General features: G+C 38.3%; 1 protein-coding gene across 1 annotated transcript in view; it reads left to right on the top strand.

The window, feature by feature from the left end:
* CNTNAP2 (contactin associated protein 2) overlaps positions 1–17,584 on the top strand; it is a gene marked incomplete at its 3' end in the record, with an annotated part of 1,137,334 nt that overhangs the window by 955,710 nt on the left and 164,040 nt on the right. Inside the window, exon 15 of the mRNA XM_080338877.1 lies at positions 4,862–4,989. Coding sequence (XP_080195003.1) covers positions 4,862–4,989 — 128 coding nt within the window. The remainder of the gene's footprint in view (positions 1–4,861; positions 4,990–17,584) is intronic.

The raw sequence follows: 17,584 nt of genomic DNA, 5'->3' as shown, positions 1-17,584 counted from the left end.
GCAATTTAAAATTCCTAAGAAGGGCGGAGCCCTAGGAACAGGGTGAATCTAATAGTGTGACTTTTGTGCTGCATAGTATATAGGCAAAAAAAGTTAACTAAATTTTATCAAAACCTTTCAAAAATTAGCTAGTTCTGCTTTAATCCTAGCATTTGTTTTCCCTGTTTTTAATCCTGCTAATTCGATCTTGCATATTTCCAAGTAACTCACTTCCAGATTATTAAGGCTGCTGCGAAAACTGTATTGTTCATTAAATTCTCTGTAATAATAGCTCTTCTTAGCAGTTCTAAGATAAATAAAATGCCTGTCAGATATTTTTGGAAGGGAGAAAATACTAATACTCGGCACATCTCTACCCTTCACAATGTTTCTTACAGACATTCATTTGCAGATATTAGCTGAAGTAAACTGCTTTATACCACTCTCAGATAGATTACGGAAATTCAGGGATTACAGTAGAAGTGCTTGCATAGTGAAAAGCTGGGTCTTGTGAGAGGTGGACGATTATATACCTTTGAAATGGGAATAATTGGGAGTTTGTATTCATCAAAACACTGCTAGTAATTTAATAATATATGTTAATAATGTATGTTAATAAGATATGTTTAACACTGCAGTTTCAGTCCACTAGGTGTTTTATTTGTATTCTTAAAACAATTCCAGTTCCTCAGGTCATGTAAGCATATATTTTCAAATTAAGTCCATTCCTACGTGCAGTACATTCTTCATGTGTTTTCCTGTGTAGGACTGGACTGATAATTAAGTAACGTCTAACGAAATTGGATAAAATAAATTAATCCAGTAACAGAAGTCTGGTTGTATGAAGTCATTATATAAACAAGTTAATAGCTATACAGAATCTTATTATTACTTTGAATATGTCATTTGCTGATACATGCATAATGCATTTCTTTTTTACATATCACAGAATGCTTATGAAGAGTAAGTTGATGATCGTAATCAAAACAATGATAAATCTTACACTACTATCTGCTGCTTTCATTCAAAGGCACCCTGAAGCACTTTGCAGACTGTTATACATAGGAAAAGAAATTAGAAACAGAAAATTACACTGAGACTTCATCAATATCTCCTGGTGATAATTACAGGATTTGATCAGATTCATTCATCTCCCATTTGGCTATTAATAGGAATATGACACACTCTGAATTCAGTCTTTATTCTCTTAAGGAGATTTGCTTTGGTGAGGAAAAATCTTCAGAGACTTTCTCCACCCTCTTAATGTGCGAAGTCTTTAAATACCGGCAGAAGCATTATCACTTGCAGGAATTGAGTGTTCCAGCTGTGATTATTTCTAACTGTGTAGTACAAAGTCAAGCATTATAATCAGGCTCTGGTTTATAACTTTTTTGACTTTGTCAGTGTTGATTAGTGTGTCCTAAGGAGCTACAAATACCGTAGAAAAGCATACCAGAGCCACTCAGTCTCTTGAATCTGTTTGTCTTTTTGGTGCACATGTGAGCCAAAAGCTATCGTTATGCCTTTTTTTGTTAAGAGCAAACAAATTACACAGGTTCTGCTGGAGAAAAGCCAATGCACTTCTCTCAACTCTTAGTCAAGTAATCCCAGCCCTCAGTAGCTCCTGTGCAGGGGAGAATGCATTTCCTACAATGATGAGACAAGTAAGTGATTATCAGAAAATCAGGCTATTTCTGAAAAGCTCTAACATTTAGTTTGATTGCCATGGCAACGGCTTTAGAGTGACCATATCACTAAATGCATAAATAAAATACTGAAATGAGTAGAAACTTGATCAGTAAAGAGGGAGAAAATTGTTACTGCTCCTTTTTATTTCCTTCAAAGAGAGTGAAAGCCATTGGTGACAGGAAAAGGGCTGCCCTTTGACATCCTTATTTGGAGCTGAAATATTACCTCTTTTTGTGAGAGGAAGGAAAGATGAGGAATGCCAATAGTTTTCTTTTTACTGCTCTTTGAAGAATTCTTTCTTTTAAATAGGCACATACATCTTTAAAGCATGCTTTGCAAGAGCCGCAATCAGCAGAGAAAGCCAGTCTCAGAGGAAAATCTCAGGAAGTGATGACCTACATTTACCCTCTATTAGAAGGGAGTGGATCCCATGGATACAAGTCCTTAGCAGAGATGGAAGATTAGGTCTGCATACCTGGCTTTGTTATTCACTGTTTTCTTTCTTAAAGGGAAAGTCCTTTAATCTCCCTTTTCTTATATTGCCTGTCTCCAAATTGATAAATATGATACCATTGTACAGGGCGTTGCAGTCTGTGGATGAAAAGCAGTATGCTATTATACAACCTAGCACAATCTGCAGAAGCAGCCTGTGAGGTTTACTTCTCTCCATTTTTCTTCCTTTCTAGCAGCCCCCTGTAGCACCCCCACCAATGTAGCACCTGGTATAGCTGTGACCCACCAGAGAGGGTTAATGATCTCAGCAGCACAGAGAGGCCAGGGAGAAAGGCAAGTGCTCTGAAGGGGAAGAACATGCAGATTAAGGAAAACAGTCATCTACTATTTGAAAAACTCTAGTAATTAAATCTCTAATTACTCTCTTCATCACAGAGAACATACACGAGTTCCAATGAGCTGTCCTTCGCAAATGTGATGGTAGTTTTCTTAATTGCTTTAGTTGTGCTTCTTTTAAAAAGAATGTTTTGCCTTCCTGCTCTTCAGAAGTACCCAGTGAGGATGATGACTGGAGATGGTACTGGGAAAATGTTACTGTGCTACTGGAAAACTCTGAGCATTACCAGAGATAATGCAGATGCCTGTTGTGCTTCCCTGTTGTTCACAATCTAATGAGTCAGATCATGGAGTCATCCCAGTTAGGGATGAAAAAATTCATTCAGTTTCCTGAAATCCTTACCAGTTCCTAGTTTTAGTCATACTGTGGACTTGAGTAACTTTTACAGATTCTGAATTCATCCTTCATGCTATAGTATTTTTAACAAATTGATTAATTTTTAGATCAAATAGTTGCTTACTTTAGATACATATTGCATGGCAAGGTACAGCTAAAAAGAAAGATAAAGGGGAAAAAAGAGAAATAGATGTATTTACATTGCTTCCTCATACTTTCTTTTGTATCAAAAAGTACAGTCCTAACTCAATGTATTTTCACCTGGAGAGGTAAGGCACCTAACTAAATTGGGTTTATTTATTTTCTATTGGAAGAAACAGCACTCAACATGCAAGTTAGATTCAGCTTCTGAAATGATAAAAATGTTGTAACTGTTCATAGCTATTTGGTCTAGGCATGAAAAAGACACCAGGTTACTCATGACAGTTGAAATGAGGAGGCTTTAGACATGAATATAAATTGAATTTTAGTGATCTAACTAAAATGTGGTTTGAGCCTACATATTTGTAGATAGATTCACAAGTTTAGATTTTTTGGACTTAAGCACTTAGTGTTGGAATGACAGGACTAAGATGACAAGCCTTTTCACATGATGTCCTGTCCCAACTCAGCTGGGATGAGGGCAGAAGTTATTTTTTTAAATACTCTGAGTGGTAACATGAAGTGATGACAGTCACCCAAGAGGTTCAATTCAATCACATATTTACTAGACACCACTCGGTGGGATTACAGCAAATACTGACTTGGCAAAAGTTGGTAACTATATCATAAAACTTAGCAAGACTTCAACAACAAAACCCGCAAGGCATTACTCTTAGGTGCCCAGAATAAAGTTAGAAAGCAAGAGAGAGAGGAAAAGGAGAGAGATAAGTTAGGATATCAGAAGAAAGGTAAGATCTCACCACTCCTTTGTTCTTAATGGTGGGTGCAAAATTTTGTTAGTACTGCACAGCACACACAAAACCACAAAACAGACAAACTCTAAAATGCATCCCAAGTGAGGAAGTTTTATAATTCAGTCCATTTGCATGAGGGATAGGAGAGAGGCTGCTCATCTCCTCCCTCTGCTCGCTCTTCATGACAATTAGGGCAGTAATGAGTTGGTGGTCAAAAAACTAGCGGGATGGTTGCAGTGCTGACCAGAAGTGAGTCGTCTTGTCCATTAGGGGTAGCTGGTGGTTTGTGATTTCTCTAGCAGTTGACTGTATGCTGATGACTCATCTTGGTCATCCCAATTAGGATTGAGGCCTTGAAAGATACACTGTTAGTTGTCTTTATCTCAAAAATGTATGCCTTTGTTTCACTCAGACCTTGAAAGAGAAAAGATACATTGTCTGCCTCCACAGCCATCTATCTTTTCCTGTCCAACATTGAAAAAAACCAGCTGTTTAAGGCATAACATACACTGTTAATGATCCTTTGTTTTGCAAAGGAAGCCGGTAGGGGGGGAGAGGGGAGGCTGTTCAAGGTGGGCACACATAACTAGTCTTCAATTTCCCTTTTTAAATATAATATTAAAAATGTTAAATACTAAAGAACCACTGTTTCCTTGGTGTGCAGAGTCCTGTTGTTAGGATAACCGGCAGCAACTAGAGCAAAAAAGGTACACTTCTGGGAAGCATTACAATTTTTTTTTCCCTCTCAGAAGACATCAGCAAGGAGATAAACAGCAAAGTGTTACCCACTGGTATGGAGCTGGCCAGTCTGGAATGCAGGGAGACCCACACAAGCCCAGCTGAGTCCAGCACTGGCCACAAAGCAAGCTGCTACTCTGACTGCATTCGTGGGTGACAGTAGCTGCTATCTGTCTGTTTTCCAGTAAATGGGCAACATTATTGCTCAAACTGATGTCTTTTGAGACAGGTTTTTAGATGGTAACCCTGTGCTGGTGTAATTGTTGCAAAAGTATTCTTTTGGTGCTTAGTTCATTGAGCAATAATAACGATCAAGGAAATTATTTTAATGTATTTCACAATTGCTTTCTCTTTCTCTCTCTTCATAATTCAGGAGAAAAGACAGTGGGATGTTGTCATACAAAGAGCACCTACCAGTGAGTCAGGTAGTGGTTGGAGACATTGACCGGCCTGGGTCTGAAGCCAAGATATCTGTGGGGCCTGTGCGTTGTCAAGGAGATCGTAAGTTGGCTGCTTTTCTTCCTCTTACTCCTGGGTAGAAAGCAAACTAAACCAGAAATTGGTAACTTTGAGGACACCCCATGCAAATTTAGAGAAGTGGTTCCCTACTCAGAGACTTTTTTCGATGAAAGCATGATGTGATTTGAGAAACGTTGTCTATGAAACTGCACATATAATGGCTTGTTTTCACATATAAAATTTTGATATTTGTGTTTATTTCATGCTATATGTGGCAACTTAATTATTCAGCTAAGTTAATGTACATATAAGCAGTAATACAGATTGCGTAAGAACACCTCGCAACATCTATGTTTCTATTGAGTGCCCTTTTCAGTGCCATTATCATTGCTACGCGTATCGCTGTAAATTATGTTTATGGGATAAAATAATAGCATGATGGCAAAACTTAATGCTGTAAACTCTGCTTACGTGTGTATAAAGATTGGCAAGATTGTTATCAAGTGTTCACCATATCAGGGCTAGACATGTCCATGGAAAACATGGGGATTTTTTTTGTAGCAGTCTGTGATTTTCAGACTGAGTGCTGACAGGAGGTGTACGTCCAGTTTGATCAGCAGGTGATAGAATAAATCAGTATAATGGAAAAATTTTCACTTCACACATACAAAAAAGTTGGGATGCAATTAGGAGGATTATATTCTTCCTTCAATCTATTTTATATTTCATGAGTTGAAATTCACCACTGCAGGCAGACTTAAATTGTGTAGTTGGCACATATATTGTACTTGTCCTAGGTATTTGAAGGCCATTCTGTTACAAGAGGTGCGGTAAGGAAAGGTTGCCTGATTTAGTTTACAACAGCCAATATTAGCTATAGCTATATTATATTATATACCTATATATTATATTATAGCTATATTATATATAATATTAGCTAATATAGCTATAATAGCTAATATTTTAATTGTCTATAAGGAATACAAAATCTGTCCTCTGGTGCTGATAAAGAATAGTATACATCAGCCTGTGAGACCACAGTGATGAAATATTGAATGGGTGGGCATATGACATGCAAGTTGAAAAACCTGGTTCTAACCAGTGTCTAACATGGCATGACAGGGACGAGTAGTTTGTCCTTCCTCTCTACTCCTTCACAGATACATGCTTTCTATATGCATGTTTCTAAGTACTTACAAAGAAAGTCAGTATAATTATCCCTGCCTTAAGCTAAATTAATTAATCCCAACTAAGAGAAAATTATATACTCATAGTCACCTGGTTGGACAAGTACAAAAGAGAGTTTTCTTGGTCCTAGTCCTGTGCCTCAAAACCCTACCCCATTGCTCAGTGAAACAACTGAACATGCTTAGCCTCTTTGTCTGTTCATGGACTTCTTCGGTTGCGCAAATGATCCCTCCAGCTTTTGTTAATGAATCTGATGACTAATGATGACAAATATCATAGGATGTTTGCAAACTTTCACAGCACCTATTTGGTGCTTATTATTTATGGTGTTCAAGTATCACAGGTCAATTTGTGTTTCTTTCTCAAATACGTTTGACAAATGTTTTCTTAATAGGCTCTTACAACTGATGACTAAGAAATAATGAATAACATCTTTCTTACACCTGTATTCCTCATATCCTGAACCTGAGTTCTGCTAGAAATATCAGTCTCTAAAGAGTGAGCCATTTCTAAATATTGGTATAGATGAAACCTCATTTGAGCAGACAGTAACCTTCATTGAAGTGCGACTGAGAGACACAGCTATTTGGGAAACCAAATGGGTATATTCCTAGATTAACTGGATTTTCTGTTTGAACTTTACAGATATGACTTTTAGTTTTAAAAAAACTTTACCTGGGAGTAAATTTGAATTTACTTCCATTAACCTATATTATTGTCAAAAAGCTGCTATAAGTTTTCTCAAAGGAGAGAGTATAACCTCAGTCCTTTGTGATTAGTAGAAGCTCCCATTTTAAATTCCAAGTTAATTTATTACGCATTTTCCTTCATATTCTTTCTTGACCATATATACAGTACTGTCTCACCATGGTTTAGACCTTGTGGAAAACAAGGTTTCTCTCCTGGGGAAAATCCCAAAATTTCAAAATCTGGTTTTGCTCCAAAGGGAAAAAAAAAATCATGGGTGCTGAATTTTTGGAAAGGGATTTTAAAAAGCAATCATTTTTTTTTTTTTACATTACATGCATCAAAACCAACATTATTAATACTAAAGATGTTGACTCTCTTGTCATAGCAAAAGAAGTTCAGTTGTATGTGTTTTGTATGTAGTTATCATTGTATAATTTCTGAATTTGGTAAATGAAATTCAGTTAGAGGTATGAAGACTGGCAAAGAAGTACAGATTTTTGGTCTGGGTGGAAGAAATGTGGAAAAGTAAGAGGCCCTAACCAGTAACATAAAAACCTACCTATTTTGAAGTATTTCTCACAGTGGTTGTAGAGACTGCCAGTAGTGTAACACCTTCTCTAATATTGCCCTGAAATAGTCACAGAATCATAAAATTATTTTGTTTGGAAGAAACCCTCAAGATCATTGACTCCAACCATTAATCTAACTCTGGCACTAAAACATGTCCCTAAGAGGTTCATCTATACATCTTTTAAGCACCCTCAGGGATGATGACTTAATCACTTCCCTGAGCAGTCTGTTTCAATGCCTGACAACCCTTTCCATTAGGAATTTTTTCCTGATATCCAATCTAAACCTCCCCTTGTGCAACTTGAGGTCATTTCCTCTTGTTCTATCACTTGCTACTTGTGAGAAAAGACCAACACCCTCCATGCTACAACCTCCTTTCAGGTAGTTGTAGAGAGTGGTAAGGTCTCCCCTCAGCTTCCTTTTCTTCAGGCTAAACAATCTCAGTTCCCTCAGCTGCTCCTCATCAGACTTGTTCTCTAGACCCTTCACCAGCTTCATTACTCTTCTCTGAACTCTCTCCAGCACCTTAATGTCTTTCTTGTAGTGAGGGTCCCAAAACTGAACACAGTATTTGAGGTGCAGCCTCACCAGTGCCAAGTACAGTGGGATGATCACTTCCCTAGTCCTACTGGCCACACTATTCTTGATACAAGCCAGGATGTTGTTGGCCTTTTTGGCCACCTGGGCACACTACGTGCTCATGTTCAGCTGGCTGTTGCCCAACACCCCCAGGTCTTTTTCTGCCAGACAGCTTTCCAGCCACTTTTCCCCGAGCCTATAGCGCTGCCTGGGGTTGTTGTGACCCAAGTGCAGGACCCAGCACTTGGCCTGAGCCCATCAATCCAGCCAGTCGAGATCCCTTTGCAGAGCCTACCCTGAAGCAAACCAACACTCTCACCCAACTTGGTGTTGTCTGCAAACTTACTGAGGGTGCACTCGATCCCCTCATCCAGATCACTGATAAAGAGATTAAACAGAACTAGCCCTAACACTCTCTGAAACCTGGGGAGCACCACTTGTGACCATCTACCAGCTGTGTTTGGCTCCATTCACCACAACTTTCTGGGTCTGGCCATCCAGCCAGTTCTTTACCCAGAGAAGGGTATGGCCATCCAAGCCACGAGCTGCCAGTTTCTCCAGGAGCATGCTTTGGCAAACTGTGTCAAAGGCTTTACTGAAGTCTAGGTACATAACATCCACAGCCTTTCCCTCATCCACTAAGTGAGTCACCTTGTCACAGAAGGAGGTCAGGTTGGTCAAGCAGGACCTGCCTTTCATAAACCCATGTGCTGACTGGGCCTGATTGCTTGGTTGTCCTCTATGTGCCATGTGGTGGCACTCAGAATGATCTTTTCCATGACCTTCCCCAGCACCAAACTCAAACTGATAGGCCTGTAATTCCCCAAATCATCCTTCCAGCCCTTCTTGTAGATAAGTGTCACATTTGCCAACTTCCAGTCAGGAGGGACCTCCTTGGTTAGCCAGGACTGCTGATAGATAATTGAAAGTGACTTGGTGAGCACCTCTGACACCTCCCTCAGTACTCTGCATGGATCCCATCTGGCCTCATAGACTTGTGTGTTTCCAAGTGGTATAGTAGGTCACTAATCCATTGGATTATTGGGGCTTCATTCTGCTCTCTCTCCCTGTCTTCTGGCACAGGGAGCTGTATATCTGTGCACAACTGGTCTTACTATTAAAGACTGAGGCAAAGAAGACATTTGTTCTTGTTTTGTGTGTTTATATGTTTGTTTTTTTCTGTCTAGGCTCAGCCTGAGGTGGTAGATCAAGGCTGCAAAAACGGATCTGGTAATTTCTTCTGATACGATACTGAAGAGCTTAGCTTACTATGTTGGGGCTATTGCTATACAGATTTCATAAATAATAATGTTAAATCAAAATTTCTTTTGTGACTTCTGACACTTTTTCAAGACTTTCTTGTCATTTCCCTTAGGGAAATACTGATGTTTTCAAAGCTCCTATATTTGTAACCTGCTACAGGTATCCTTTTCCCAAGGACTTCCAAGGATTTTGATTTGAGTCTGCTCTTTATAAGCCCAGAGGAGAACAGACTGACTATTCTGCTCTAGATTTGCCTTTCTCCTTGAGTCCATTTTCTTTTTGTTCCATTTCTGCTATAGCAAAGACATAATTTAAGGGGGAGGGGCTTTTTACATAGCTCAGATTTATATTATTTCAGTTTTCTCCAGTGTACAGTTTTTAGCCTTCCAGTAAGACTTTAGTTTCCAAGCCATGAATAATTTTTTGTGCTTTACTTCCACAACTCAAAACTTGGTTCTTAAATCAGCGCACTGATTTTGTTTGTGCATGTGGGTGTGTGACCATGTGTATGTATTCTCAGGGGAAATATACCTTGAGTTATTTGATTCAGTGTTTATGGCCATAGCTCATCATTACTCCCGTCATGACTTGATGCTTTGTTTCTTTCACTTCTAAATACCTCTTTTGGCTTTACTCTTGTACTTCCTTTTAGAATGTTCCGGTAGAGTCAGTTTATTTAATCAGAGAGTGGTGTGGACATGGGCATTTTTTGTGACGGGGTTTGTGTTAAAACTTCTCTATAGGTATCTAAAACAGACAGCAATTGCCAGGGTGTCCTTGGTAGTGTGTGGGGTTTTTATTCCTTTATTCGTTAAGTACTTCTTATGAATCACATGTGCAGGCTGGTGACTTGTAACTGTTAGTTGTCATTAAAAAGAAATTTACTGTTTCATATGCATACTTAGTCCCATTTTCATTGTGGCCTCCAAATTGAGGCCACTTTCAACATCTTGAACTTGTTTTTCAATGGTACCACCTGAGTTTAAGAAAAAACAGCACTCTCTTAAGGTGCAGTTTTCAGTTACACATTAAACCTATGAACAAAGTCAGTTCTTTAGTAGGATGCACAGTGTGTTGACTCAGTCAGAGCAGCAGTAATGTTACAATTACATACATGATTAAGGCAAGCTGGAGAGTATCCCAGAAAAAAAAAAAAAAAAAAAGAAAAAAGAATTGGTAAAAGATCCAACTGGAATCTCAGTAGAAGAGTTTTACTCCTACTGTATCTTAGACAACATTCCAGAAATATAATGACTTGTGTTACAGGTTACTGGAATTGAAAATACTGTATCAAATCAAAATTTACATCAATGATACCCCCCACACACAATAAAAAAATCAAGCCTGAGTGCTTGAGGCGGGCCTCTTAAATATGTAATCAGATGTGAAACATGAAAAAATCTGGTTTTGAACCTTCTGAAGCAATCATTCAACTGTAATTACATTTCTTATTACTTTCCAACCAATTGTGATAAGTTCAGTGAGGTAAATACAGGTCAAAACTTGATTCATCTAAGAGTTTAACTTATTTTTTTCCCCCAGTAACTGTAGCTACCTTGAGTAAACATAAAAATTTGTCTCCCAAATTTCCACAGCTAATACCCCAGCATGTCTTTATCTGTTGTGCTGAACTGTACCTTGAGCAATTCAAGTTCAATAGAGATTCATCCGAAGAACATCAGGACATTATGCTCGCTGCTTATCCCAGTCTTTTGGATACTGCAAGCAAAACAGGAAAAAGAAGTTTCCTTTCAATAAAGGCAGCCTGAAAACCAAAAAGTACTGTTTCAGACTTGATTTTTCAGTGGATTTTGTGATGGTGCAGGGGAGAGGGACCTGGGGGTCCTGGAGGACAGCAGGATGACCATGAGCCAGCACTGTGCCCTTGTGGCCAAGAAGGCCAATGGCATCCTGTGGTGTATTAGAAGGGGGGTGGTTAGTAGGTTGAGAGAGGTTCTCCTTCCCCTCTACTCTGCCCTGGTGAGACCACATCTGGAATATTGTGTCCAGTTCTGGGCCCTTCAGTTAAAGAAGGACAGGGAACTGCTGGAGAGAGTCCAGTGCAGAGCCACAAAGGTGCTGAAGGGACTGGAGCATCTCCCTTATGAGGAAAGGCTGAGGGAGCTGGGGCTCTTTAGCCTGGAGAAGAGGAGACTGAGGGGTGACCTCACTAATGTTTACAGATATATAAAGGGTGAGTGTCAGGAGGATGGAGCCAGGCTCTTCTCAGCGGCAAACAATGATAGGACAAGGGGTAATGGGTACAAACTGGAACACAAGAGGTTCCACTTAAATTTGAGAAGAAACTTCTTCTCAGTGAGGGTGACAAAACACTGGAACAGGCTGCCCAGGGGGGTTGTGGAGTCTCCTACTCTGGAGACATTCAAAACCTGCCTGGATGCCTTCCTGTGTAACCTCATTTAAGTGTTCCTGCTCCGGCAGGGGGATTGGAATAGATGATCTTTCAAGGTCCCTTCCAATCCCTGACTTTCTGTGATTCTGTGATTCTGTGCATTTATGTTAGTATTTGTGCAGAAATGTTTTCTCTACTGAGCGATGCTGGAATGCCCTCCTGCAGTGCCTTTATGTTTCTAAGAGAACTCTTCCTCTTCCCACCTCCCAGGAAATCTCAGACTGTGGCTGGTTGTCTCATACAACTATAGGTCATTTCTGGCCATGTGAATAAAAGTATGCCTGTCCTGAAAATAGGAGCTGGAAAACCTCCATTGTTCACATGAATTTAGGGCATTTCCCTCTCATGCTGAAATATGCAAAGAGATTTAAAGGTAGACACAGAATAGACTATGTCCTCCTGTGGATTCTTTTACACGATGCTTTCATATCCTTTGTAAGCAGCAAAGTGCTGGCTTTTTGGGTGGTAGTTTTGTCATCGTTTTTTTATTTGCAACCAATTCTCAGAAGCACTATGATTACACTCAAAAGTGATTCTCTGATGTCGTAAATCAAAAACCTTTGAGTTTAATTTATAGCTTACTGTTATGTAAGCTTTCAACAAGATAAACTGTACGTACTGAAATTAGAAGGCCTAATGTCTCTGGAATTGCAAATGAGTTTCAATTGTCTTGAGGTTTGTGAGGTGGGGAGTGATAGGCAATGTAAACATCATTTAAACATGTATGGCTGCAATTATATAAGTTTCAAAAAATATCTTCTTTCTTTGTGATAATACTTAGTCTGAAGTAATCATTCTAGATGCATTTCTCCTACTCCTTTTTGTTTGTACAACAGGTGACATTTTGGCTTAGAACACTGGGAGGAAGTAGTCTCTAGAGCACTGTAAGGTTCACTGAGAGTTCTTTCTATTAATACATTTCACCCTGAATGAAGTGTTCCTTTTATATAATCTCAAAAACCCAACAAGGAATTGGTAAGATTAATGATTTCTGTGCTCATGCACTCATTATAAGCTTTCAATGTTTCTACTGTAAAACACCTTTTCCTGGGGTTTGTAACATGGCCATAAAATTCTCTTTCATTTCAGACCTTGCATACTAGTGTATTCATGGAATAAATACTTGTAAAGTGACCCAGTTTAAACATAAATCAAATAGACTCATAGGTCATATGAATATTCTCTAATGTATCCCACTCTCTGTCAGGTTTTGTTCTGTTTGCTTTCTGAAAGCAAACCCTACCTATGAGCATTACTCATCTTATGAGCACAAAGTACAGATCACGTGAAATATAACCATCATCCTAGAAGGACTGAAGCAGCAGGATGCCTACAAATAGTGCAAGAGAATAGAGGAAAAGCAGAGTTAAAATTATAATTTTGGTGTACTGGGAAAACTGGTGTCCCATACAGGTGGTGCCACATGCAAGCCGGTAATCCAAGGTAAGAAAAAGGAAACCTTTATATGGGACTGATCTTTTTAGAACCTACAGAAGACAGTTCCTTTTAAGACCAAGCATTGACTCTTGAGGTAGTTCAACCCCTTCTTTTTAATCCTTTCCAAGCTTTTCCAATATCTGGTAGAGTCTGTATTTGGTTCAAAAGAGTGAGACTTACGCACTTATGCCATTTTGCCCATACCTGGTGGTGCATGAAAGTATTACAGATTACACTGGCATTTAGTGTATATTTTCATTATTAATACAATTTACATTGTCAGAGAGTTTTCCTTAAGTACAAGAGAGCAGTATGTTTGGAGTATCTCTTTCGAGAGGAAATACATAAAGTCCTTTCTTCCCAGTTACTTTTTCTTTGCACTCTTTACTGTCTTTTCAAATGAAAGTCACGTCTCTCTTACACATGCATTGAATTGAGGTACGAGGAATAACACAGTTCCACAATTTACATCTCCACACTTCCCAGATTTATCATGAAAGGTAAACCAGAAGGTAGCAGAGACATTTCACATGGTTTAAGATAGGAATGGACCTGCCAACTATGGTTTAATTCTCATGCGCATTTGTTTCTACCTAAATGTGTATGTTGGTATAAGCTACATAAGGCAGTTCATTTGAATTTCAAAGCACTAATAAATTTTACTCTCTTTATGTATTTGCTGAAGTAATGAAAACATATGGCAGTCAATGCCCGTGATCCGTTCTCCACCTGATCATAAAATTAAAAAATGGTGAAACTCCATAGGGGAGTTATGAGCTTTATGTTTGAGGGTTATAGAATTCAAATGCAACTAAAAGCTGGTTTTATTCAAATTCCCCTCATCATTATGATTATATTACAGGTTAATTTTATCTTCTTTAATGCAAAAAAGAAATACTTGAAGCGTTTCACATATTGTCTCTGAATTCCTAGGGAATTTAAGCAAAGAGTCATTAGTCTGATAGATGACATGCAGTAACTGTTCATATTAAATTCAAATCCTGTTAAAGTTATGCTTTAATGATAATTTCAAACATTTTACCCTTTATGTGATTCTAATGCATATTAGTATCTTACCCAAGTAAGAAAAGCAATTGTGCAGGGTGCAAAATCTAGGAATGAAAAGACAAAACAATTCCCACAGTGTATAGAGAAGTGATGAGAAGGAGATGTCAGTAAAGCAATAAGGAACTAGGAGAATGTGGGACTAAACGGGGGAATGAGAAGATGCTGGAATCCTGTCAGTTACATGCACAAATTTACAGTCACCTTTAAATTTCACCCTATAAACCTGAATAATCTCAGAAATGAGGTATAAAATGGAGGAAGTTATCTATATTCACTTTTTAGGTGGAACTCTTTCTCACTTTAAGACTTTTGGCCTGTGTATTCCTGCAGCACTGACTGACATTTGAAGAGCAGAAAGAACAGAAAAAGGCAAAAAATGATTGAAGGTGTCATAGAGTAAGGTCAGTGTCTTTCATTGCTATGTGTAAGTTATGCAAATTCACTCTCATATAGACATAAAGCGGCAGCAGGATGGAGGAAATCCAGTTATAAAGGAGCTCATATAACCTCACAGCACCCAACACCTGGCACACAACACAACGAAATGCCCGGCCACCAAGATGGGGAAACTAATAAAGAAGAAGCTGGAGACCCTTGATGCTCATTAAGCTTGCACCATTGATCTCTGTACTATGGAACCAAGTTAACTCTAATTACATCTTAATTCAAGGTTTTAAAATTGCTGAACTTCTATCCAACAGTTGAATAAAAAAAGGAAGGTCAGGTACTTATTCCACAACCACAGCTGCACTTCATGATGATTTCTCATCCCACAGATTCCTCTCCCCATCCTTTAATTGTAGGGCTGAATTCTGACAGCTTGTGTTCAAAACACTCCCATCATCAAGTCCTGTTACATGTAAATATACATGGTATTTGGTGTGTATATCACATCCCACTTAGTGCTTACCAGCATTTTCTAAGTAATGTATCCTGATCCTTCTCTAGAAGAAGCAGGTCATTCTAGGTTCTTACATAGATCTATAATGTGGTTCCCCAAAGGAACAGCTTTAGTACCTCTTAATACAAGGTTGCAAATTTGTACATTTTGGGCAAATGAACAGGGGATAGGGAATATGTAGAAGCTTGAAAGAAGTAGAATAGATACAATATGAAGAATTAACCTCCAATTTCTTTCCTCTGATCTTTATTTAAACTTCTTTTTCCTGACCTTTGTCTTCTATGGAAAAACTTGCAAATGTGGAAGGGAAAGGGCTAGACAACTGTGAGGCAAATATGAAGAATTGCCTGCCTACTCCCTTTTCCATTGATGATGCCATGGAGCACTTCCGCTATTAAATTTTTGTGTTTGAATATACTGGGTTCCAAATTCAAGCTGCAACCTGTCAAGTGCCATAAATTCAATATTTAGAGAGCAGATTTCAGAGGAAATGTTGCAATTCCCCCTCATTCTTTTTTTTCTGTGCTAAAACCTGACTTTTTGTGAGGTTTGTACTTGGTTCCTTAAGGCAAAGAAAAAGAAGGAATTTGAAAATGCTGATAAGTTTAGTCAAGGTCTGAACTTTGAATCAGCTCAGATAGAATTAAAGGAGATGAGTGGAAAATCCTTTACTTCACAAAATTGTATTTTTTTTCTCTTTAAAGCAATTCAAGGCAGTTCTGTCCATTTACTGTTAGGAGCTTACAGTAATCTGTACTTCGAAAGTCTTAGCTAAGCTTGCAGAATCAGGAAGCTTTCAGCTTTACAATATTAAGCAGCAAATTCTAACATTTTTATATGCCTGTATTTCAATTCTCATTTGTGAGTAATCATCTGCACATCTGATTTTGTCTAATTCAGAGGAGCAATATTTTTTTCATGAGAACAGCTTTTAAGGAAGCGGTTATGGAAAGAGGCGATAGTGACTTATGGTTTCAAAATCTTCTTTTCAGCCTTTTCATTTGCTGATCAGATTTCCAACATGCAGACTGTATCTATAGTTTATTATTTGCCCTTTGTTTCAGAAACTCCCAGGGATGTAAAACTTTCACCTTATCCTTGCAAATAGTTCTGCTTTTGAAAACTGAGGAAGTAAATCAGTGTAAATCAATTATTAGCCACAGGCACAGTTCATGTATCTGTGTCCCATTCACATGACTATCATTTTAGATTTGCTATGGTAAATTAAATTTAAACCAATTTATTGTTATGCACTGTTGTTGTATCTTTGTATTTCAGGTGCAAGCAGAAGTAAACTCGATCCATAGTTGGCAGGATAATTTCCAGGAAAGTTAAAATGCTTCCAAAAACATGCTAGAGAAGGGATTTTCCCAGTAAGTACTTTAATTTCCCATCCCAAAAGGAGAGAAATTCTCAAAGACACTTTCCATGCCAACATTGAAAAACATAAGTCATCCAAAACAGAATACATCGATTATCAAGCCCAGTTCCCATTTATGGAAAGATATCATTGTGACTTTGACTTTCAAGATTTTACAAAAGAGTCTTCGTCACTGTTTAATTATATTTCATAAATAAATAGGTTTTAAAATGTCCAAATCAGAGTAAAACTTTCAGAACAACCAGCTCCATGTAGTTACATTTGATGAATAGTTTCAATGAACTTTCAGTTTCTTTCAAAACTTTCAAAACCATCAGTGTTTTGTAACAACAGCAAGGTTTTGTTAGAAAATACGTAACTAAATGAAGTCTTGTCTCCTCTCAAAGTTTTATCTCAACTAACCTAGGCAAACTCTTCTAATTCATTTTTTGTAAAATGTATTCCTTTCACTGATAGACTTTGCTAAGTACCAGATCCATTCTTGTATAGAAATCTGACCATAATCCTTCATTCCATTCAGATTACTCAGATGCTAAAAGATAATCCTTGCACTTTTTTGCTTTACTTTGAGGGTATCAGAGCACTGGAACAGGCTGCCCAGAGACCTTGTGGAGTCTTCTTCTCTGGAGACATTTAAAACCCATCTGGACACATTCCTGTGCAATCTGCTCTAGGTGAACCTGCTTTAGCAGGGGAGATGGAATAGGTGATCTCCAGAGGTCACTTCCATCCCCAACTGTTCTGTGATTCTGTGTGCTTCTGTGATTCTACATGGGCAAGGTTAGAATTGACCTGAAGACCATCTCAAGCACTTCTATTCCTTTGTAATTAGCAACAGAGCTACTACTAGGGATCCAGGGCTCAGGCTAGTCATGTCCACTCACATCCAAAAATAAATTAGCAAAACCCCAAAGCAAAAACAATAGGAAATTGCATGTATGCATAGTGATGTATCACGACAAGAAAGTGTCCTTTCTGTAATACCTTTGATGTTGAAAGAAAATGTAACATGTAAGGCCATCAGCCTCAATTCATATAATCTTTATTCTATGCAATACCATACATGAAAACAAGGAAATCATTCCACTATTTGCTACACATTTTTTTTTTTCCTCTGTGATCTCAATATTTAAAAAGCAAAACTATT

Source organism: Nesoenas mayeri (genome assembly GCF_963082525.1).
Source record: "Nesoenas mayeri genome assembly, chromosome: 2".
In the NCBI taxonomy this organism is placed as follows: Eukaryota; Metazoa; Chordata; class Aves; order Columbiformes; family Columbidae; genus Nesoenas; species Nesoenas mayeri.
This window is presented reverse-complemented; position numbering and strand designations above follow the sequence as displayed.